The 22,388-nt window shown below is 44.0% G+C and overlaps 1 protein-coding gene across 1 annotated transcript; it reads left to right on the top strand.

The window, feature by feature from the left end:
- The first annotated feature begins 1,187 nt into the window (after positions 1-1,187).
- LOC114589115 (endothelin receptor type B-like) lies at positions 1,188-21,535 on the top strand. Its single transcript, XM_028715199.2, has 8 exons — positions 1,188-1,361; positions 3,937-4,472; positions 12,256-12,368; positions 12,748-12,952; positions 14,187-14,336; positions 15,843-15,976; positions 16,702-16,810; positions 18,097-21,535. Exons 2-8 carry the CDS (start codon positions 4,017-4,019, stop codon positions 18,238-18,240), a joined length of 1,311 nt encoding a protein of 436 aa, XP_028571032.1. The 5' UTR covers positions 1,188-1,361; positions 3,937-4,016; the 3' UTR covers positions 18,241-21,535.
- Positions 21,536-22,388: the final 853 nt, after the last annotated feature.

Here is a 22,388-nt window from a genome sequence, read left to right as displayed (position 1 = left end):
AAGAGAACGTCAGCTCCTGAGACGATTTTTGGATGAGCCCACCTGTTAAGCCTAGCTAGGGAGAGCCAGTCAGGATGGACCTGCCTCCTTGAAACATCTGGGCAGAACCTGACAGAAGCTTCTACATTATTCACAAAAAAGAGTTGGGGGGGTCTAGGAGAGCAATATCAATTCTACTCTTTTCTAAATCACACCCAGTTTGAAGTTAGTGATAATTAATCTAAAAACATTATCTAATTACTAATTATATTGATATATGATTATATTTTCTTTCTTTTACAAAAGCATTGATGTATGTCCACACTCTTCTTGTCTGCCTTTTCTCCCAGATTTGTAAGCTGCTTGAAGGCAGAGACCTGCCTCCTTTTATAAAACTTTGTAAAAGGCCCTACATTGATAGTGTAGCACAAATAATGCCTTAAAAAGGTAAAGGTAAAGGTACCCCTGCCCATACGGGCCAGTCTTGCCAGACTCTGGGGTTGTGCGCCCATCTCACTCTATAGGCCGGGGGCCAGCGCTGTCCGGAGACACTTCCGGGTCACGTGGCCAGCGTGACGAAGCTGCTCTGGCGAGCCAGAGCCGCACACGGAAACGCTGTTTACTTTCCCGCTAGAAAGCGGTCCCTATTTATCTACTTGCACCCAGGGGTGCTTTCGAACTGCTAGGTTGGCAGGCGCTGGGACCGAGCAACGGGAGCGCACCCCACCGCGGGGATTCGAACCGCCAACCTTTCGATCGGCAAGCCCTAGGCGCTGAGGCTTTTACCCACAGCGCCACCCGCGTCCCCTAAATAATGCCTTAATAATTACTAAATTCTCAGGGAACAAATTCCTACCAGTACTGTGTCTCAGTACTGGTAAAAATGTGCCTGGTATAACAAGACGGTCAGGCGATTGACCATATGACAGAGGTTGCTCTTTGGGATTCAATTCCTGTCATCATTCCCTTCCTCCTTTAGCTATCTCCCTCCTCCACCTCCCCTCTGCCTGAAGCACACACACTGGTTTATGATTTTGCTCTCCCACATGACAGCTTTTCCATGTCAGCCCTATTTCCTTCACCCCTTCTGGTCTAATGCCTATTGGCTGCCGTGGCTGAACACAGAGGAGGGACAGGCCTTAGGTCCCCTATAATTACGGCTCATTCCTTTTTTGAAACTTTTCATCAAACTCTTAGGAGGGCATACATCACAGCTGAGCAGCATCTTCATTGCATCAGTTTTGGCAAATGGCTAGATCCAAACTCCTCTGATTTCCAAAACCACCCAGCCCACTTTGTTGGATAACTCTCCGTGGTGAAAGGGATCCTTGGTGTGAATGCAACCAACACAGAGGGCTTCCTCCTTCAAAAGGACTGGGAAGGTAACTGAATATTTTTAGGGCAGATAATTACCTTAGGGTTGTTATGCCTGCAGGATATTCTTTTTTAACAGGCTGTATATATTTTAAGTGGAAGACAGGAGTGCCTGGCGTGCTATAGTCCATGGGGTCACGAAGACTCGGACACGACTAAACGACTAAACAACAACAACAATATATTTCAAGTGTCCTATCCTTTACAGATATCTAATATTGTGGCTTGGGATGGAGGAGAAATATGATTCAACTTGCAATTAAAGGTGAATCTTTCCCAAACAATACATGAACCGAAACACTACCAAAATTTACACTTCTCTGAATTTTGCAGTGCAGTTATCCATCCAAGTAATGTGTACCAAGATGGTAAAGTTTTCATTAAAATGTATATAGTCATGAAAGTACTTAAATTAGGGAAACTGCTTTGCAATAATAACAATATTAGGTTAAATTGCATACAAAAATGTGTATATGAGGAGAAATTTGCACCCAAATGCTGATGAATTTCCATGAGGACTTGAATGAACAAATTCACAAACTGATATGGCAATGCGGAGGGGAAAAAGGTGGGATGGGAAACTGAAATTGATACATTCTCCAGTCCTAATTATGGATGGAGTTTGACAGTGTGTCTTTTCTGGTGGCTGAACGAAACCATCTGTAATTGGGGGGGGGGGGTTTAAAAAAAGAGCTTTTCGAAACAAAGGCCTACTGCCAATATGCTTTAAAAATGAATGGGGGTTCTGTGTGAATTGGGAATGGTGGAGAAATTCGTTCAGTTCTCATTTTAATGCAAGATTTCCAATTTTTCACTTTCCAGTATAAAATGCAAACCGCAGCATAGCTATCCTTCAAAATATATACTCCTCCAATTTTTGTGATGCAGTTATCTCACAAAAGAAAATGTGCGCAAGAAAACCTATATTGGGGGAGTGTGTGAGGGAGAGGGGATGAGGGAGAGAGAGAGAGAAATTCAAAACCATATTATATTCAATATATGTATGTATGTATGTATGTATGTATGTTGTGGAAATGCAGCAAATCGTACTGTGCTGAATATTAGAAAATTAAACGACTAAGAGGAACAAAAATTGGCAGATTTGTACATTCCTAGCAGCACTTTTGTAGGAAAAATATGGTATGCATCCCTGTTCAATGTATACATACATACCGGTACATACATACATACATGGCAAGGAGCAGTAACTCACAGCATGAGCAGCACCGCAGGTTCAATCCCAAGCATCAGTGATCCTGTCAACAGGGAGGACCATAGTTCAGTAGCAGAGCATCTGCTTTGCATGCAGAAGGTCCCCAGTGTCTTTAAGTAGGGCTGGGAATGTTCTCAGCTTGGAACCATGGAGAGATGCTGCCAGCCTGTATGGGCAATGCCTAGATCATGGGTAGGCAAACTAAGGCCAAGGGGCCGGATCTGGCCCAATTGCCTTCTAAATCTGGCCCGCGGACGGTCCAGGATTCAGCGTGTTTTTACATGAGTAGAATGTGTCCTTTTATTTAAAATGCATCTCTGGGTTATTTGTGGGGGCATAGGAATTCGTTAATATTTTTTCCCCTCCAAAATATTGTCCGGCCCCCCACAAGGTCTGAGGGACAGTGGACCGGCCCCCTGCTGAAAAAGTTTGCTAACCCCTGGCCTAGATGGACTGAAGATTAATAAATAAATAAAAAGCTGGTCACTGGTTGTCCAGCAGACATTTTAACTGAACTTTGATTTCATAGAACTTTGATTTTAGCACACTTTTCATTTTCTTTCCAAGGAACTTCTTATACACCACTTAGAAATGATTGCAATTAAGTGGTTTATAAAATATTTAAATAAATAAATTACAGGCAGTTTCAGTGAACTGAAAATTACCCTTGTAGATTTATGCAGATGCACAGTCTCTTCTATGCCAAAGACACCTGAAACTTCAGTAAGTCAGAGATAGATAGATAGATGATAGATGATAGATGATAGATGATAGATAGATAGATAGATAGATAGATAGATAATAGATAGATAGATAGATAGATAGATAGATAGATAGACCTCTTTTTCTTTTTTGCTTTTTTGGTTTGTGTCTCTCATTTTCATGGTAGCTACAAAAAGGAGACAGAATTTTTGTCTCTTCCAGTTCCCGAAGTCTTTGTCACACCCTAAAGCAGGGATGGGGAACATATGACTCTCCGAGGTTTGGTTGGGCTACAACTCCCATCACTCCATACTGACTGGGGCTGATGGCACTTGGAGTCAAACGGTGATGAATAAATAGCTCAGATGATAGAGCATGAGACTCTTAATCTTAGAGTCATGGGTTTGAATGCCACATTGGGTGGAAGATTCCTGCATTGCATGGGGTTGGACTAGTTGAACCTCTTGGTTCCTTCCAGCTCTACAATTCTATGATTTTATGAACATCTGGAAGGACACAGCCATATATGAACAATAATATGATTTGTATCCCAGCCCTATATGAACAATAATCAGTCCCAGGGAAATTCATGCAGAGTAACTGTTCAATATCACTGTTTCTCTCCTCTCCTGTAACTCAGAGAACTCATCCTTATCTTCCTTCCACAGGCAAGATCAGGAAAGATCTTTAGCTCCAGGTCCCACCAACAGACTCAAAACTTTGGCTGAGCTTTGAGGTTTCCATCACAATGGGCAAATTTTCTGCTTTACCTGTTCTGGCCTATTGCCTGGCCTGCCTCATCCTGAGAGTCTCCAGTCAGACAGCCGTGAGCTTCAGGAATACCCCCATCCCCTTTGAGGTTCTGGATCAAGATAAAGCTTACAGTCTCATTCAGCCTGGAATATTTACAAACTCCAGAGCCACCGCCAACCATTCAGGCAACCTTATTGGAGATGCCATCACAGAGGGCCCACAGCTGTCAGTCATGTGTGCTAAGCCAACAGAAATCCGACAGGCCTTCAAGTACATTAACACGTTTGTGTCTTGCACTATCTTCATTGTGGGCATCATTGGGAATTCCACCCTCCTGAGGATCATCTACAAGAACAAATGCATGAGGAATGGGCCTAACGTCCTCATTGCTAGCCTGGCTCTTGGGGATCTGCTCTACATTCTCATTGCCTTGCCCATCAATGTATATAAGGTAAGGCCCCTCTTGGCCAGGGTGGGGAAAGAGGAAGAAAGCACTTATTACATCACTGCAATGCAGTGCCTGGGGAATCAAGACTCTTCAGCAATAAACAGTGATCACGAGTTAGGTGACTGCCATATATACTAGGTTGAAGATGGGACCTATCCAGGCATTCCAATCCCTTGTGCAAGGAGGGTGAGTGGGATATGAGGCCCATTATTCCCATTCTTGTTAGCCTCCACAACTAATAATAATAATAATAATAATAATAATAATAATTCATTACTTATACCCCACCCATCAGGCCAGGCCTCCCCAGCCACTCTGGGTAGATATTAAAAACACAATAAAACATCAAACATTAAAAACTTCCCTAAATAGGGCTGTCTTCAGATGTGTTCTAAAAGTCATATAGTTGTTTATTTCCTTGACATCTGGTGGGAGGGCATTCCACAGGGCGGGTGCCACTACTGAGAAGGCCCTCTGCTTCCCTTCTTGCAGTGAGGGAACCACCAGAAGGCCCTCGGCGCTGGACCTCAGTGTCTGGGCTGAACGATGGGGGTGGAGATGCTCCTTCAGGTATACTGGGCCAAGGCCATTTAGTGCTTTAAAGGTCAGCACCAACACTTTCAATTGTGCGCGGAAACCTACTGGGAGTCAATGTTGGTCTTTCAGGCCTGGTGTAATATGGTCTCGGCAGCTACTCCCAGTCACCAGGCTAGCTGCCGCATTCTGGATTAATTGTAGTTTCCGGGTCACCTTCAAAGGTAGCCCCACGTAGAGAGGATAACTTCTGATATAGGAAAACTTTTCTGTTCCTGAGGGTCCCCATGCAGATTCAAAAACCTGGATCTCATGGTGTTCTAAGTTGCACAAGGAAATCCTCCATGAGCAGAACAGGTTGTCTGCTACATATGTTTGCCTCCCTGATCATGAATCACAGTTGGTGCAAGGGCCAGAGCAAGCACACTCATCCCCAGACTACGTGACCTAATTGTGAGGGTTATTAGAACACCATATTAGGGGTAGCATGCAACACTCAAAAGATGCTTCTCTTTTGGGTAACATGAGGAATAGGGAAAAAATCCGATTTGGCTCACTTTTTAAGGTGATTAACACTTTCTGAAACTGTAATACAGACATCCTTAGGAATGCTCCAGATTTAGCAGTGCTGTTCTCTAGTCCAACAGTGTGTCTAAGAATGCATATACTAGAATAAAGCATGCATGAAAAAGCACATGTTGTGGAAAATAACATTTTTTAAAAAATATATTTGAGAACATTGTAAAAAATGTGTATGCTAATCAAAACTGTGTATATACGAGCAGAAATTTGCACTGAAATGCTGGTGAATTTTCATGACTCCCCCCCCCCCCCCCAAGAAAGTTATGTGGAAATTTGGAGAACTGCAGATACGATTGGAAAAACAAACTGAGAGAAACCAAAATTGGAAGATATGCCCATCTGTACCCTCATATTATGTAAATTTGTGTCCTCTTTTCTTATGAGCTATAAGTGCTTGCCGCATGTTCGGGAAGACACAAGCACAGCAGTTTTTTTCTGTTTTGAGAGTAATTTATTTGGGGGAACATTTAGACACTGGATAACTCCCCTTTTCTCTGAAATGATATAGAGTGACCATTAACAGATAAGTGAAGTCATGTACACATTGCCATTTAAAGAGGACCTTCCTTGCCCCACCCCCTAATATGACCAATAAGTCCAGAGCAGGGCTTCCCAAACTTGGGTCTCCAGCTGTTTTTGGACTACAAATCCCATCATCCCTGGCTACTCATCCTGCTGGCTAGGGATGGTGGGAATTGTAGTCCACACAAGTTTAGGAAACCCCAGTCCAGAATTCAAAATTCCCCACTGCACCATGGTGCAGAGATGGGTGGTTCAGAAGCATTTAGGAAAGCTTGGTGTTTATTTCCAAGCAGAAGCATCCCTCTTTGAACTCCTTTCTTAGCCCTGCAGCTGAGGACACAATCAAGCTACTGTTTTGCATCTGAGAGCCAGAAGTTGGTCATATGTCAGAGAAGCAGCAAAACTCGGCTTTCGCATGTACTCAGCTGGGAAGCCTCCAGTGCAAAATATTTCTGTGAGATGTAACTGTTTGTGTAGGCTGACTTGGATATTTCAAGTTGTTTTGGATGTTAGCCAAGGCACCTCCTGATTACAATTAATCAGGAGGTGCCTTGGTGAGGAGCCAGAACAGTTGTGGACACATGGCATGTGAGTGTAGGGTCTCCTTCATGGGGACTTTTTTTGAAAGGGCTGCTACTCCTGCTTGCCTTCTCTGAAATTGGTACAGCAGCAACAGCTTATACAATCTGACCTTTGGTTCATCTTGCTTAGTATTGTCTACAATGACTGGCAGGATCTTTCCAGGGGTTCAGGCAGGAGTCTCTCCCAACCCTGCCTGGAGATGTCAGGGATTGAACCTGCGACCTTCTGCTTGCAAGGCAGATGCTGTAACCACTGAGCTATGGGCCTTCCCAAGAACTGCCCTCCTCTCTATTTCTAGATGCAGAGATCTTTGTACACCCCTTGACTGACAGAGAGAAGGAACAGAAAGTTGAACAAAATCTTCCCTATGTTAAAGAAGAAAGGAGTGGTTTTATGAAAGAGAAAAGATGAGATTAAGTTAGATCTTTAATTTCTCTGCCAATTTCCCATGAAGGAGATGGAAGCAGTTCACAATACAGTGGTACCTCAGGTTAAGAACTTAATTCATTCCAGAGGTCCGTTCTTAACCTGAAACTGTTCTTAACCTGAGGTACCACTTTAGCTAATGGGGCCTCCCACTGCCGCCGTGCTGCCACCCCACAATTTCTGTTCTCACACTGAAGCAAAGTTCTTAACCCGAGGTACTATTTCTGGGTTAGCGGAGTCTGTAACCTGAAGCATCTGTAACCCGAGGTACCACTGTATACAAAATAGAAGCAGCAATCATGAATGCAATTGTAGATTGAATTAACTGAAGCGTAGTGTCCAGATCACAGGAAGTAAGAGTTCTGACTTAGTTCTGCATTTTTTATGTAGCCTAGGGATAAGTAAGTTTTTTTCACTTTCTCTCTGTTTCTTACTTTTTCAGTTTTCCAGTTTTAAATTCAGTTCAGATGCATTTCTTCATCAGTCTGCAATTGATTTACAGTGGTACCTCGGGTTACATTCGCTTCAGGTTACATACGCTTCAGGTTACAGACTCCACTAACCCAGAAATAGTACCCCGGGTTAAGAACTTTGCTTCAGGATGAGAACAGAAATTGTGCTCCAGCGGCGCGGCAACAGCAGGAGGCCCCATTAGCTAAAGTGGTGCTTCAGGTTAAGAACAGTTTCAGGTTAAGAACAGACCTCTGGAACGAATTAAGTACTTAACCCGAGGTACCACTGTATTTTTAAAAGAACAATCTTCAAGGAAATTCATCAGTGTTTCTCCTAAAATACACTCCCCCCCAAAAAAACACACACCCCATAATGCATTTTGTATGCATTTTGTATACAATTAATTCTATTGTTTTTATGGATCGCTGTTGTGATGCCATGATGCCAAAAGTTTTTTATGCCCCCCAGGCCTGGCCCCATTTTATTTATTTATTTATTATTTTTTAAAATAACGTTTTTTAGAGGCTGCTTCCATAGGCCCCCTGCTGTGATACTGTGCTACCAGAGGGGGTTTGTGGCATGTGTCCATTTTTAAAATAAAAAAATTGCAATTTAAAAAATTCAATATTTTTAATTCAATATTTTTAATTAATTATTTTTTAAAATATGCATTTACTGCCCACTCTGAGAAGTAGCCCGCTGTGATGACACAAGGTCTTTGTGCCCTCAAGCCAGCCCTAATTTTTCTTCATTTGAAAATAGTGGTGATGGTCATGGTCATAATTTTACTGACCACTGACCACTCCCATAGATCCACTGCTGAGATTCAGTGGTGCCAAGTGTGCTATGTGACCCCTCCAAGATGAGCATTAGCTATCTGAAATATACTCGGAGTCGAGAGTGGATTTCATGCTCTTTATTCAGCTCATAGTGGTGAGGAGGAATGGAAGTTCCCCCAGAATGTCTGCTTTATATACATTATTTACACAATGGGTCCCATGTGAATGGCTAATTCCAGGATTCTCCTGTAGGCCAATCAGGTTGTGGATTCACTTCCACCTGGAGCTGGATTGGGTGGCTCCTGTGGACCAATCAGACTGCTGCATTCTGGATCCTATTGTTCTAGGACCAATCAGACTGCTGCATTCTGAATCCTATTGTTCTGGGACCAATCAGACTGCTGCATTTTGGATCCTATTCAACTCAGTACATAACACTCTCCATGGTTTCAGATGGGAAATGGACATATTTCAGTAGCAGAGCATCTGCTCTGCATGCAGAAGTCTCCAGGTACAATCCTCAGCCTCTGCACATAGCGCTGGGAAAAACTCCAGCCCGAAACCCTGCAGTACTGACAGTCTGTGTAGACAATACTGAACAGGATGGGCTAACTGCCTGACTTGGCATAAAGCAGCTTACTCTGTTTCAGGTGGGAGTCTTTTCCAGCTTTGCTAGGAGATAATGGAGATGCCTTCCTCGTGCAAAGCATGCACCTTGCCCCTAAGCTCCTGCTGCTACTCAAAGCCCCTGTCTTGCAAGCAACCAGAGTCTGCCTCCTTTCTGTACACCCATGTACAGCCCACGTCTTCAGTGCCTGCATAGGCTGGGTGTCGGGAGCACCTTCTCTGACCTTCCGATCACAGGAACGTAGAAACATCAACACAGCATTCCCGAGGAATAGGTCCTGGTGCAGTGGACTCACATTTGCTCATGTGAGCACCTGAAACGCAGCAGAGTAACGGGAGCAAAGCTGTGGAGGTTTTGTTGCATATCTAATATATTTCTTCTAATTAAACAAACAAAAGAACAAACATGTATGAGAGAAACAGCTCTCTCATACTGCCATCTGGTCTCTAGACAGGTCAAAGAAAAAGACACACAGTGCTAGGGACGGAAATCTGGAAGAGTGGGTTCTGCCCCCTCCTTTCTCTCAGACAGAAAGTAAAACAAACATGACCTGGTGATCCTTGCAATGGGAGGGATGAAAATGCTGTCACCTCCTCCCTGTACCCAGAAGATAAGCAAATGAATTGTTTGTTTTTCTAGCCCTCATGCAATTTTTTTCTGGAGCAGTCTAAAGGCTAAATCAATTCATGACTGCTACCATTTCTATCTCTAAGGGGTGAAATAAGGGGTGAATGGGTGGGAATGAATGTCTGAAAGCTTTCCAAAGTGCCATGCACACCAAAAACTAACATCTCAAGGATAAAGATCAGCAGATCCCTTTCCCTGCCTTGACATATTAGCTTTCCATATGCAGGAAGGGTTTTGTTATGTACTGAAGTTCTCACCCTGGGCCAGCAGGGGGATACTGTAGATAGTTTTCACTCAGATCCACATATGCAAATAAGGAATTGAAAGTGACATTCAGTGATTGGATAGTTACAGAAAGTTGTTACTGTTGCTTTGTAGTGGAGCTCTATATAAGCAGGTTGGCTGAACCCTTCAGTCCAGTTCTGTTCTGGACCTGTGAATAAACAAGAGCTGTTTGAAGAATCACTGTGTTGTCTGATATGTTCACCCACAATTTAACAGGTTATTATTATTATTATTATTATTATTATTATTATTATTATTCTGGTCCCATCTGCACTAAACATATAAAGCAGCATCATGCAAATTTAAACAGCCATAGCTTCCCTCCAAAGCATCCTGGGAAGTGTAATGCTGAGAGCTGTTGGGAGAACCCATTCTCCGCAGAAGCCTGCAGTTCCCAGAATGTCCTAGAGAACAGGATTGATTGTTAAACCACTGGGAATTGTAGTTCTGGGAGGGGAACAGGGGGTCCTGTAACAGCTCTCTTTGCCCTTAATAAACTACAATTCCCAGGATGCTTAGGGGGTGGGAAACAATGACTGCTGAAATAGTATCTTAGCCCTTTAAATGTATGGTGCAGATGGAGCCTGTCATACCCATTAGACCCATTGAAATGGACTGAGGTCCATTTATTTCAGTGGATCTACTCTGTGACTAATGTTGGCTATCACCTATGGTCCGAGAATGGCTAATTTTAGCTGTTTCCCATGGCTTAGAACTTCAAGCTGAGTTACTCATGGAAGTTCATTCCTGCACCAAAGCTCAAAGTCTTAATAGGCTATGTATGACAACTGTTCTATAATCCGGACAAGTTGTTCAGGACCTAACACAAAGAGGAAATCTCATTCTGGTTGTTGAATGGATATCTTAACTGTTACGCAATTTATTTCATTAATCCACATTTTATTATTTACCGTATCCGTGTAATCCAATATTTAGCGTGAACTGAAACAAAACTTTCCAGTCTAATTCAAAGTAAACCAGTCTGGTAATCAGATTTCCAAGACAGCTGATTCACTGATTTAAGAGCTTTTTAAAAAAGGAAAGAGGAACTTCCTCAGCCAGCAAATCATTTCTGAACATGTAAGGAGAGCTTTCATAAATTCTTCTAACAGTTTTCAAAACTGAGATGTTTTACCTTTATAACTATTTTGTTTCCAAAGTTCATTCATCTAATGATCAGAAATTATTTTCTGCTTTTCAGCTGACATTCTTCAAAATACAGCTGACTGATATTTTACATATTTGTTCTATGAGCAGAACACTTGCATTTCATACAAGAACTTGCAGATTTATTTTTTTCTAGGGAAGAGGCTACACATAGCCAGAATGGTATTGTTGGACTCATAGGGACTCATAGGGATGCAGGTGGCACTGTGGTCTAAACCACTGAGCCTCTTGGGCTTGCTGATTGGAAGGTCACGGTTTGAATCCCCACAGCGGAGTGAGCTCCCGTTGCTCTGTCCCAGCTCCTGCCAACCTAGAAGTTTGAAAGCATGCCAGCGCAAGTAGATAAATAGGTACCTCTGTGGCGGGAAGGTAAATGGCATTTCCATGCGCTCTGGCTTCCGTCATGGTATCCCGTTGCACCAGAAGTGGTTTAGTTATGCTGGCCACATGACCCAGAAAGCTGTCTGTGGACAAACGCCGACTCCCTCAGCCGCAACCCCATAGTCACCTTTGCTTGGACTTAACCGTCCAGGGGTCCTTTACCTTTTACCATTACCTTATTAGTTGGACTCAGCAGTGACTGATGCCCATTGTGACTGGTCCTCCACAGTCCTCCCCCCATTCACTACTGCCTGTGGCACTTCAGATGTGATTGGGCTCTGAATCCCATCAGCCAGAGCTACAGCAGCCAATGGTCAGGTGCACTAGAAGCTGCAATGAAGAAATATCTGGAGGGCCACAGATTCCCCATCTCTAAACTAGATAAACCAATTGTCTGACTCTATATGAGGCATTTTTATATGTTCATTAAAGTGATCTTGTACAGAGCAGTTGCTGCACCACTGAGTCCCTCCATGTTTGCTACTAGGGCGAGGGGATGTTTAGCATTTTTGTGTAGCATTTTGTTGTTGGCTAGCTTTGAATGGATGGGCATCAATTCAGCCTAGAACACCTACACAACAGAAAGAGGTGATACAATGGTGAAAGTTCAGAATGGGACTGTAGACTACAACCAAGGAACATTTCTGAATATTAAAAAGTACTCCTGGCAACCAGAAAGCCGGGGTGGGCACCAAATTGTCAAAGGCTGGTGTATGGGTTTGCCTGATGCCCCTACACATGCAAAGAAATGAGTACAAAGTTATAGGAATCCAGTTCTCCGCTGAGGTGGCATACTAATGATGTGTTTCCCCTCTTTCAGCTGCTTGCAGAAGACTGGCCTTTTGGTGTGCAGGTGTGCAAATTGGTGCCATTCATTCAGAAGGCCTCCGTTGGCATCACAGTCCTCAGCCTCTGTGCTCTCAGCATAGACAGGTAACAGACCACCTTTGTTGCCTCCTGTCAAGCCTGGTTAATTAGGTTCATTCAGCCATTCACTTAGCCAGCCCTACCTATACAATTCATTGATCCTCTTCAGTCTTCCCTGAACACTGTGGTGGATAATCTTTTCAGCCCAGTGGAGCTACACTGTCTTTAGAGGAGGAATGTGGTCCTGCAGATGTTGCTGGGCTGAAACTTCCACCTTCAACTCCCCTGCTGTATTTTCTCCATGCATTGTGTGGGAGTTTTCAGATGTGAGCAAAATATGTGTGCAGCAGGGAGGTTGGACTAGATGACTCTTCTGGTCCCTCCCAACTCTACAGTTCTATGATTCCATGATTCCATTTGCTTTTTCCTGGGCTGCACATGGCAGGTATAGAGCTGTGGCCTCTTGGAGCCGGATCCAAGGGATTGGCATCCCCATGTGGAAGGCTGTTGAGGTGACCCTAATCTGGGCAGTGGCGATCATCCTAGCTGTCCCTGAAGCCATTGCTTTTGACTTGGTGGAACTGAATTACCGTGAACAGACGCACTGGGTCTGCATGCTGGCCGCTGAACAGAAATCCAGCTTCATGACGGTATGTTCTCTCTTGTTCAGCCAGATGATTTGAACAACCAAGGGAAGGGATGGGCCAGTCTGTCAATTACGGCTTCTCATTTCCCCTATTTTAAATTCAGCTCCCCACATTTGCGCATCAGCTTGTGAATTCTTATTTTGTAAAACAGTTCTCATAGAAATTCACCAGCTTTTTTGGGTGCAATTTCCCCCTTGTTTATACATTTTTATATGCAATTTTCCCTAATATAAATATTGTTGTATATCAGGGGCGGGGGGTTGAAGTTGGATTAGATTACCCTTGTGGGCCCTTCCAACTCTACAACCCTATGATTCCATGATTCTGGTTTGTTTTTTTGCCTGGGCTGATCATGGCAGGCACAGAGCTGCATTTTTGTATGCTATTTTCACAAATGTGTACCTTTACATGCACACTTTAGTTTATGCATTTATTTATTATTTTACGCATTATTTGGATGGAGAACTGCATTCCTAAAATTTGGACCATTGGGAAATTTGAACAATGGCTGTGTTTTGGTTTGCATATTGCTTCGGAAAATGTGACTTGTGTAAATTTGCCATTAAATGCAAACTGAATCAAAGTGTGTATTCTTATGTTAAAAGTGTGTCCCAAATGCATACAATGAGATGATTCCATTTGCTTTTTCCTGGGCTGCTCATGGCAGGTATAGCACTGTGGCCTCTTGGAGTCGGATCCAAGGGAATGCATACAATGCGTACAATGAGATGGAGCAGGGCAGAATAGCATGCAGTTAACGTATCATAAGAACATAAGAATAGCACTTGATTTCTTGGAGAAATCAGGCCAAAGGAGCCCCATTTGGTCCAGCCTCCTTTTCTCACAGTGGCCAGCCAAATGCACACAAGATGCCCGAAAGCAGAACCTGAGCACAACTGCACCCTCCCCTCCTGCAGCTCCTAGCAACTAGTATTCAGAAGCATTACTGCCTCTGACATTGGAGGCAGAGTATAGTCATCATAGTTAGTACCCATTGATAGCCAATGGGATGCAATGGCACATCATGGGAGGGAAGGGAATGGAACAGCTCAGTAACTGAATGCCAGTGAAACCAGAACATGTTGGAATCAAAGGCTCAGTCCATCTCTGGTCTTCATGTGTTCCACAGGTGGTATAGGGACAAATGTCCCCCAGGCAATCCCACCCTCCACACAACAGCTAACAACTCCCTTGGAGAGGCAGCTGCTTTCATACCTTCCTTCCCTTCCATCTGCAGTTCTACAAGGATGTGAAAGATTGGTGGCTCTTTGGCTTCTACTTCTGCCTGCCTCTGGCCTGCACTGGTGTCTTCTATTCCCTCATGTCGTGTGAGATGCTGAGCAAGAGGAATGGCATGAGAATAGCACTCAACGACCACATGAAACGGGTGAGGTCCCCCAACCAAGGCTCAAGGGAACAAACCCTGTTCCTTGGCTTAGATGCAAGGAATGACGTCAGGTCACCAGCCCACATGGCCAGGCTTTGCCTGCTCTTCTGGCAGTGGCTTTCATAAGAAAATAAGAAGAGCTGTGGTAAAAGGTAAAGGTACCCCTGCCCGTACAGGCCAGTCTTGCCAGACTGTGGGGTTGCGCGCCCATCTCACTCAAGAGGCCGGGGGCCAGCGCTGTCTGAAGACACTTCCGGGTCACGTGGCCAGCATGACAAAGCTGCATCTGGCGAGCCAGAGCCGCACACGGAAACGCCGTTCACCTTCCCGCTGGGAAGCGGTCCCTATTTATCTACTTGCACCCGGGGGTGCTTTCGAACTGCTAGGTTGGCAGGCGCTGGGACCGAGCAACGGGAGCGCACCCCACCGCGGGGATTCGAACTGCCGACCTTTCGATCGGCAAGCCCTAGGCGCTGAGGCTTTTACCCACAGCGCCACCCGCGTCCCATAATAGATCAGGCCAAAGGCCAAACTGGTGTTGTCCCATGGGTCAGCCAGGTGCCTATGGGAAGCTCACTAGCAGGAACTAAGTGCAAGGTGCCCAGAAGATGGCCTGCTAACTGAAATCTCTTTCATTGCAGTAGGGAGCCTGTGACTCTATGGCCATGTTTGGGCTCTACTGCCCATCGTCTGTGCTCATTGCCTGTATCTGGGGTGGAGAGCCACAGCTGGAGATACCACGGAATGAACATCTGAATGAATAGTGGCCTGTCCTCTGAATTTTAGAAGTATGCTCTGATACAGAGGTGGGCTTTCTGGTTGGACAGCCTGTCTCCCTCATGCAACTGGTGAAATATGAACATCCTTCCCTTTCTTCCATTCCTGGCATGCAGGACTCTGAGGGTGTTCTGGATATTCCCTAATACCAGAATATGATAGTCATCTGAAGAGCTAACATCGTGCAGTGGTTAGAGAGTTCCTTAGCTTTCATGAGGTTGTTGTGGAGATTAAGAGAGGAGGTGGGGATCTGTGCATGCCACCTTGAGCTTCTTGGAGAAAAATGTGGTTCATAAATGCAATTAAAAATAATAATTTCAGAAAGAGATTCCATCACAGCTTCTTGTCTTCTGAAGAGTCAGTTCAGACTTCAGGCTGGACTATTATTATTATAACTATTATTATTATTAATCACTGGAACTGTCCAAAGTCCTGCATTTGTGGGCACAGTAACATAGTAAAGCAACTCCTTGGTCTCTGCCTCTGTACATCACTCAGCAAATAGCTGAACTTTCAGCTCATAGTAGTGCAGGATGAACAACAGAGAAACCAGGGTGTGAAACAGCAGTGGGGAGCAGAAAGACAGGAAAAGACAGGGCTTGGGTGTGAAGAATGTGGTTGATGGTATTTATTGATGTCTTTACCATGTTATACACATGCTCAAGTCATCTTTGCCTTTTGTTGCTCCTTCATTCATTAACTTCAATGACTGGACTGCTGGTATTCCAGCGCCGGGAAGTGGCCAAGACAGTGTTCTGCCTTGTGGTGATATTCGCCCTCTGCTGGCTACCTCTCCATCTCAGCAGGATCCTTAAGAAGACCATTTATAGTCAACAAGATGCTGATAGGTGTGAACTGCTTAGGTAAGCTCAATATCAGAAGCTCCTTATTTTCTTCTTGGTGGTGGAAGAGATCTCTACCCTCCCTGAAATTAAAGAGGCCATTTCCAGTGCTAGAAATACAGGTAGCCACTTCATACTGATTTGGACCACTGGTTCATCTAACTCAGTATTGTCCACATTACTCTTAACTAAAAGCAAGATGTATGGGTGGTCCATATGGTTATATGGTGTAAGGGGTGAAGGAATGCAAGAGGCATAAGGGGATCCTCCAACATATAGGGCTTTCAGACTTACTCATGAGCTGTTGATAATGCATTTTGATCACTGAGATTTCCAGGCAAGACCAGTGTCAAACGTTGGCATTGCTCGGTACTTTATGCTGGCCCACACCTCTGCTGGGAACCCACTGCCAAACTCTGGAGACTCCCAGGGCACAGGAAGTTGCCTTTGTACAAAGTAATACTATTTGCCCATTTAATCCAGCACTGCCAACTCTGGCAGGCAGCAGCTCTACCGAGTATCAAACAGAGGTATTTACAAGCACCCGCTATCTGATAATCTTAAGAGGAGACAACAGGGGGTTGAATCTCACACCATTGACATATGAGGCATGTGCTGTCAGCCACAGCCCTTTCTACAAAGTTTGCATGATGGTGGCCATAAGAATAGTCAAAGGATTGAAACATGCAGCTGCCATCATGCTCCCTTCTGACAGCACTGACTCTCCATTCTCTTCTCCACTCCAGCTTCCTTCTGGTCATGGATTACTTTGGCATCAATATGGCTTCGCTCAACTCCTGCATCAACCCCGTGGCTCTCTATTTTGTCAGCCGGAAGTTTAAGAATTGCTTTCAGGTAGGATTGGGATTGTGCTTATGGAGGTGCAGAGGAAATGTCCAAGTGCCCCAGCCAAGTTGTTACCGGGACGAGGAGGAGAAAACTTTATAGGGGCTAATTCTCCCTCTCTAGCGCAGATGTCCTTGTTGTTATTGTTATATTTTATTACTGAGCCTTCACCCTAGGGCAGGTTGTGATCCAAACACATTAATATTAAAACAAAATACTGCACAATATTATGAACGGATGTTGCTGAACTACAACTGCCATCATCATAGATTTCACAGAACTGTAGAGTTGGATGGGACCCTAAGGGTCATCTTTTCCAACCCCCTACATTGCAGGAATCCTGCCCATAACCATCTCTGGGTGAGCTCAAACCACTAAAATTCTGATGAACAGCCAGACGCACTGACCCATTGTACCACTGTCATTGACTGTTGTCCCTGGGCATTGACCATGCTTGGTGGGACTGGTAGGAGTTGTAATTCAGTTACATCTGGAGGGCAAAAAAGTTCCCACACCTGCCATCTCAATATGTTCTTGTTCTTCAATACATTTGCACATGCAGAACGAGTATCATCAGAAGTAAACATTACCCAAAGACATTTAAAGTTACCTCTTGGGATTTTTATTTGTTTGTTGCATTTATGACCTGCCTTTCCATTAAAAAAATGTCTAAGGCAATGATCAACAATAAAATCCGCAATAAAATAATATATAACCCTTTTAACAAATAAGCACCACAATTAATCAGATGAAATATATTAAAGTGCTGTTGCAGTAGAGGCAGTGAGTGAGAGGAACCCAAAGGACTGAAACTGGCACACAGTTTTCTTATCACAATGTTAATTGAGTCCAAAGGTCAAGAAGCCAGATTTGCAATTTTTTCAACATCCTGAAAAAATATCTCAAGGACAGCACAGAATGCAATATTGTCTTCATCTTGGCCTGCCCTTGGTAGTGTTGTCCCTGCCTCTCTCTGGCATGGGGACCTTGGTAGAGCCTTTATTTATTCAATACATTTTCAGCCCAACCTTTTCTCTGGGAGGAGAAAAGAGCTCATGCTGGCATCTATGGTTTTCCCACTCCTCATTTTATCCTCACAACAACCTTGTGAGGTAAGCTAGACTAAGGAGACAGTGACAGGCCCAAGATCACCCACTGAGCTTTATGGTTGAGTGGCTATTTGATCCTGGTCCAACACTCTAGTCACCATACCCTGCAGGTTTATCATCTTCCTAGGGCTGTGGTGTAGGGTGGTTCTTCAGAAGCCCTAAACATCTCTGGTTTCTTTCTCATAGTCATGCCTTTGTTGCTGGTGCCAGAGACCAGCTCTTGGCATTGCACCAACAGATGACAAGGGCTCTGTTGGGAAGTGGAAAGCCAACGGGCAAGAATTGGGCCTCGATCGGAGCAGCTCCCACCTGAAGTACAGCTCTTCGTAGACGAGGGGATAAAGAAGAGGAGGGTCCACCAGGACTATGGAGATGGCCAGCCTGATTTTCCTTGTGGTTCCTCTTCAACCTTTCTGCTTTATTCTGGAAGGAACTGGCAGTTTCACCACCCAGCCCTTTGAAAAGATCTTGCTCACCTGATGTTCCTTAGCCCCTTATTACTTCCTTAACCCCACCCAATTAATGAATCTTTCTCTCTTTCTGAACAGCAGAATGCCTCATAAAAATAAATGGCAGGTTGGAGCAGACCAAAGGCGCTTATAGTCTAGAGGTGGGGAAATTCAGGCCTCTCTGGCTGGTTGCTGATGCTCTCCCATGCTACACACCCCAACAGCCTTGCTTTGCACCCTCCTTGGCAGCTTTTGCCTGCTGAGAATGAGTCCCTGAATGAACTGTGATTGTGCTCCTTACCTGCCTGGATGGAGAGAGAGATGAATAGGGGTGATTGTGTGAAACCTTTTAAACATGTGTAGCTGGAAAGTAGCCTACTGTACAAAGGTAAGAGTCAAATTCATTGTTCTGCCCACTTTTGCTGCCCATTTGCATGTGGCCCCTGTAAGGTTGCCTAATGGCGAATGTGGCCCTTGAGCTGAAAAAGATTCTGCACCCAAAGATGCAGTTGATGTATTAGGTTCCAATTTTCCCTGGATATCAAATAAGGGCACAGTTGGAGAGAGGGAGGACATGGAGAACAGGAAAGCAGAATGGATGTGGTTCTGGAAGGGACAGAATTCTGGAAAGGAACTGGACAATATAGCAGATTCCCTGCTCCCTCTTGCCTAAAGCTGGGTGGGTAGATCTGTAGCTAGGGATGGGAGGGAGAGAAATCTTATTCAATTCATGTTTAAAGCCAAATCTATCAAATTCACAACATCTGAAGCAGTATGAGAACCAAAACACAGCTGTCCTTTTGAATTTGCATGTGTCCAGATTCTCCAGTCAGTTTTGCAGCCAAACAATGTTTACAAAAATGCATGTATCAGGGGGGCAGTGTGCATAAAAATTGAATATATTAGTGAAGATAACATAAAAAATGCATGTGTTAGTCAAAACTGAAGGCAAAAATGTGTTTATTAGGCACTAATACACTGAAGAAATTTCATGAGAATTCTTTTGGAAAATATTTTTGCAAATTGCTGCATAAATGTGGGAAACTGAACTTAAGATGAGGAAAATGAGAAAGTGAAAGAACTAAAACTGAGAGTTATTTCCATCCCTTTCCATAGCAGAGCAGACTGTGTGGCTATGGATTAGGGTGAAGTGGTGGTAGATTTCCTGCTATGGCTCGTGCCTCTCCTACTTCCCCCTTTCACCCCAGTCATCCCTACACTCCCAGGTTTCTATCTTGCACATGTGCAGGTAGGGATGAGGGAGAAATTTGATTTCGTTCGCATTTACAGGCAAACTTACTTGATTCATACTTTCTGAAACAGTAGGTGAACTGAAACTCAGCCCTCCTTCACAATATTGGCAAGTCTCTAAATTTTGCAGCAGTTTTTCACCCACATTTAATTTAACACACACCCATAGACATGATAATAGCATACAAACATGTGTTATATTAATGGGAAATGCTTTGCAAAAAAATGTGTGTATCAAGCAAGATTGCTTACAAATATGTGTATATGAGCAAAAATTCACAATGAAATGCAGATGAATTTTCATGCAGATTTTTTTTTAATGCTAACCGATATGTAAATAGGGAGAACTGAACTTGAGGTTAGAAAATGTGTCCTTGGACTATTGTACTGCCTTTTCGATGGAAGACAGAGTTGCATGTATAGAAAACCTCTGATTCCAATATAGCTGACTGCAATCATTATCTGTTGCTCCACCCACTTTTGTCTCTGGCCCCACCCATTCCTGGCATGTAGGCCTTGGAAGGTTGGCCAAGATGGAATGTGGTCCTAAGGCTGAAAAAGGTTCCTCACATTCTTCTTCTTCTTTGGCAATCACTTGTAGCCAAGTAGGATTGTCTTCCATAAACAAGATTTTAACAGTGATTCTGTAAGTGACTGTGGAGGCCAATTCTGGATCCACATGTCCTTCCACAGTGGGGGCATAGGTTTCCGGACAGGAGTAGATCATATACACATGGACAATACCAGTGCTCCACCTGCTGTGTCATCACTTCCAGAATATGGGTGGTATTCAAATACAGTCGTACCTTGGGTTTCAAACAGCTTAGTTCTCAAACGTTTTGGCTCCCGAGCGCCACAAACCAGTGACTGTTCTGGTTTGAGAACTATTTTTGGAAGCTGAACATCCAACGGGGCTTCCAATTGGCTGCAGGAGCTTCCTGCAGCCAATCAGAAGCTGCACCTCGGTTTCTGAATGTTTTGGAAGTCAAACGGACTTCCGGAACTGATTCTGTTCAACTTCAAAGGTAACACTGTATGTTCTACATATGTGACATCACTTCTTGTGAGCTGAAGCCACCAAGAAAGCAAAATATGAGATTGGAATGGGAATGCCTCTCCCACTCTAATGCTTTTGTGATCCACCATAGTCATTTTGTTTCATCAGCTTCTTTTCACCTCTTCTCCTGGACTACTTGGCTCTGAAGATAGCTCAGTCTTCTTTATTTTGGATTTTGCTAGCCTGCTGGTGTTTCAGTGCTTACCTATGTGAGTGTGTTTGTGTAGACAGTAGCTTATCTCTCATGCATGTATATATTATATATTGTACAGAAAACCATGTAAGCTTTCGGACTTCAATAAGGTAACTGTGAAACAGTTACAGAATCTATTCGAGATTAAGTCTTCAGTCCTATGCCCATTTAGCATTTAACTCAGTGGGATTTGCGTCTGAGTTATATATAATGAGTTCATATAATCACAGTACAAGTAAACTCTTAAGGGCTGTATCCAGTGAAGCTGACCCACAGAAATTAATGGACACGGCTAATTTAGCTCCAGTAATTTCAGTTGGCCTACTCCGAGTAGGATTTCGTTGGATACATTCCTAAGCTTCTGCTAGACAAGATAGTGCTGTGATTTAAGAATGACAAGCAGCTGTAATTTGCTACAATATGACTGGTTTCCATTCGCACCAGGTAGATGTTCAAGGGTACCAATGAGATTTGAAACTGTTACATTTGTGGATGTGATCAACTCATGCGCTGGTGATCAGCACCACACCTGGGCCTCCTTTTCCAAGTATTCTGAAAAGGATTTCTTTGCAACAGAATGAACATATCATAATTTTGGGTTGTGACTTTATTCTGTAGTGTATGTAGCCGTGATATATATTATGCTGAATTGCAATTAAAATTTCATTGACTGTGCCTCAAACCTTTTTCTGGCCAATATGCTGACTGGCAGTTGCAAGCATTTAGTAGTAATGGCAGAAGGCCTTAGTCATCCCCATCCATACTATAAGCCATCTACTTCCAAGTTGCTTGGATATAATTTATTCTATTTCTCTGTTTGTGATGGCTGGGTGCAAGGGCTTTTGCATAAAGGCTGAAAACAGCACCACCCATTCTGCAAGGATTCCCACAGATGTCGGGAACTCCAAGCTTTACAAAAGTACAGAATGTGAGGTTGGGGGACCTGAGGCAGGAGCACCCAGAGTGTTCAACACAAATAGTATACAAAGTGGTCATGGAATGCTGGCTGGTTGGGTCAGAGAACTGGGTGCTGGGTTGCACTGCCTCAGATACATCTCTCCCAAAGAGGGGGGAATACATCTGGAAGGTGGGGAGTGGAGGCTGGTCCATTAGGGCAAATAGATCACTGCCTCACAAACTCAACCTGCTTTCTTACTTGCAGCCAGTTCAGAGGGTGGCTCTGGCTGTGTGCTTCCTCCTTCTTAGCCTTGGTGTTCCCCTTGCAAAATTCAGCAGGATGGGGAGGAAACTAGAAATTGTCAAATCTGCCTGCTGTTGGTTCTGGCTCCACCTGCTGTTGGGCTCCTTCCTTTCCACCCAACCAGTTGCAATGAGCAACAGCCACCACTAGTTAGGTGATTTCGCATCCCTTCCCAGCAGCTGTGCACTCAGCCTGAAGTCATTATCCTGCATCCCTTTGCACAAAAAAGAAAACCCTTGCAGGGAGGAAGTCACCATGCTGCAGTTTTGCCAAGTCGTTAACTCTGTCACAGTCTTCCAAGAAGTCACTTCCTCAGCAGAAGTGAAT

The sequence above is a fragment of the Podarcis muralis genome, chromosome Z (assembly GCF_964188315.1).
Source record: "Podarcis muralis chromosome Z, rPodMur119.hap1.1, whole genome shotgun sequence".
NCBI lineage: Eukaryota > Metazoa > Chordata > Lepidosauria > Squamata > Lacertidae > Podarcis > Podarcis muralis.
This window is presented reverse-complemented; position numbering and strand designations above follow the sequence as displayed.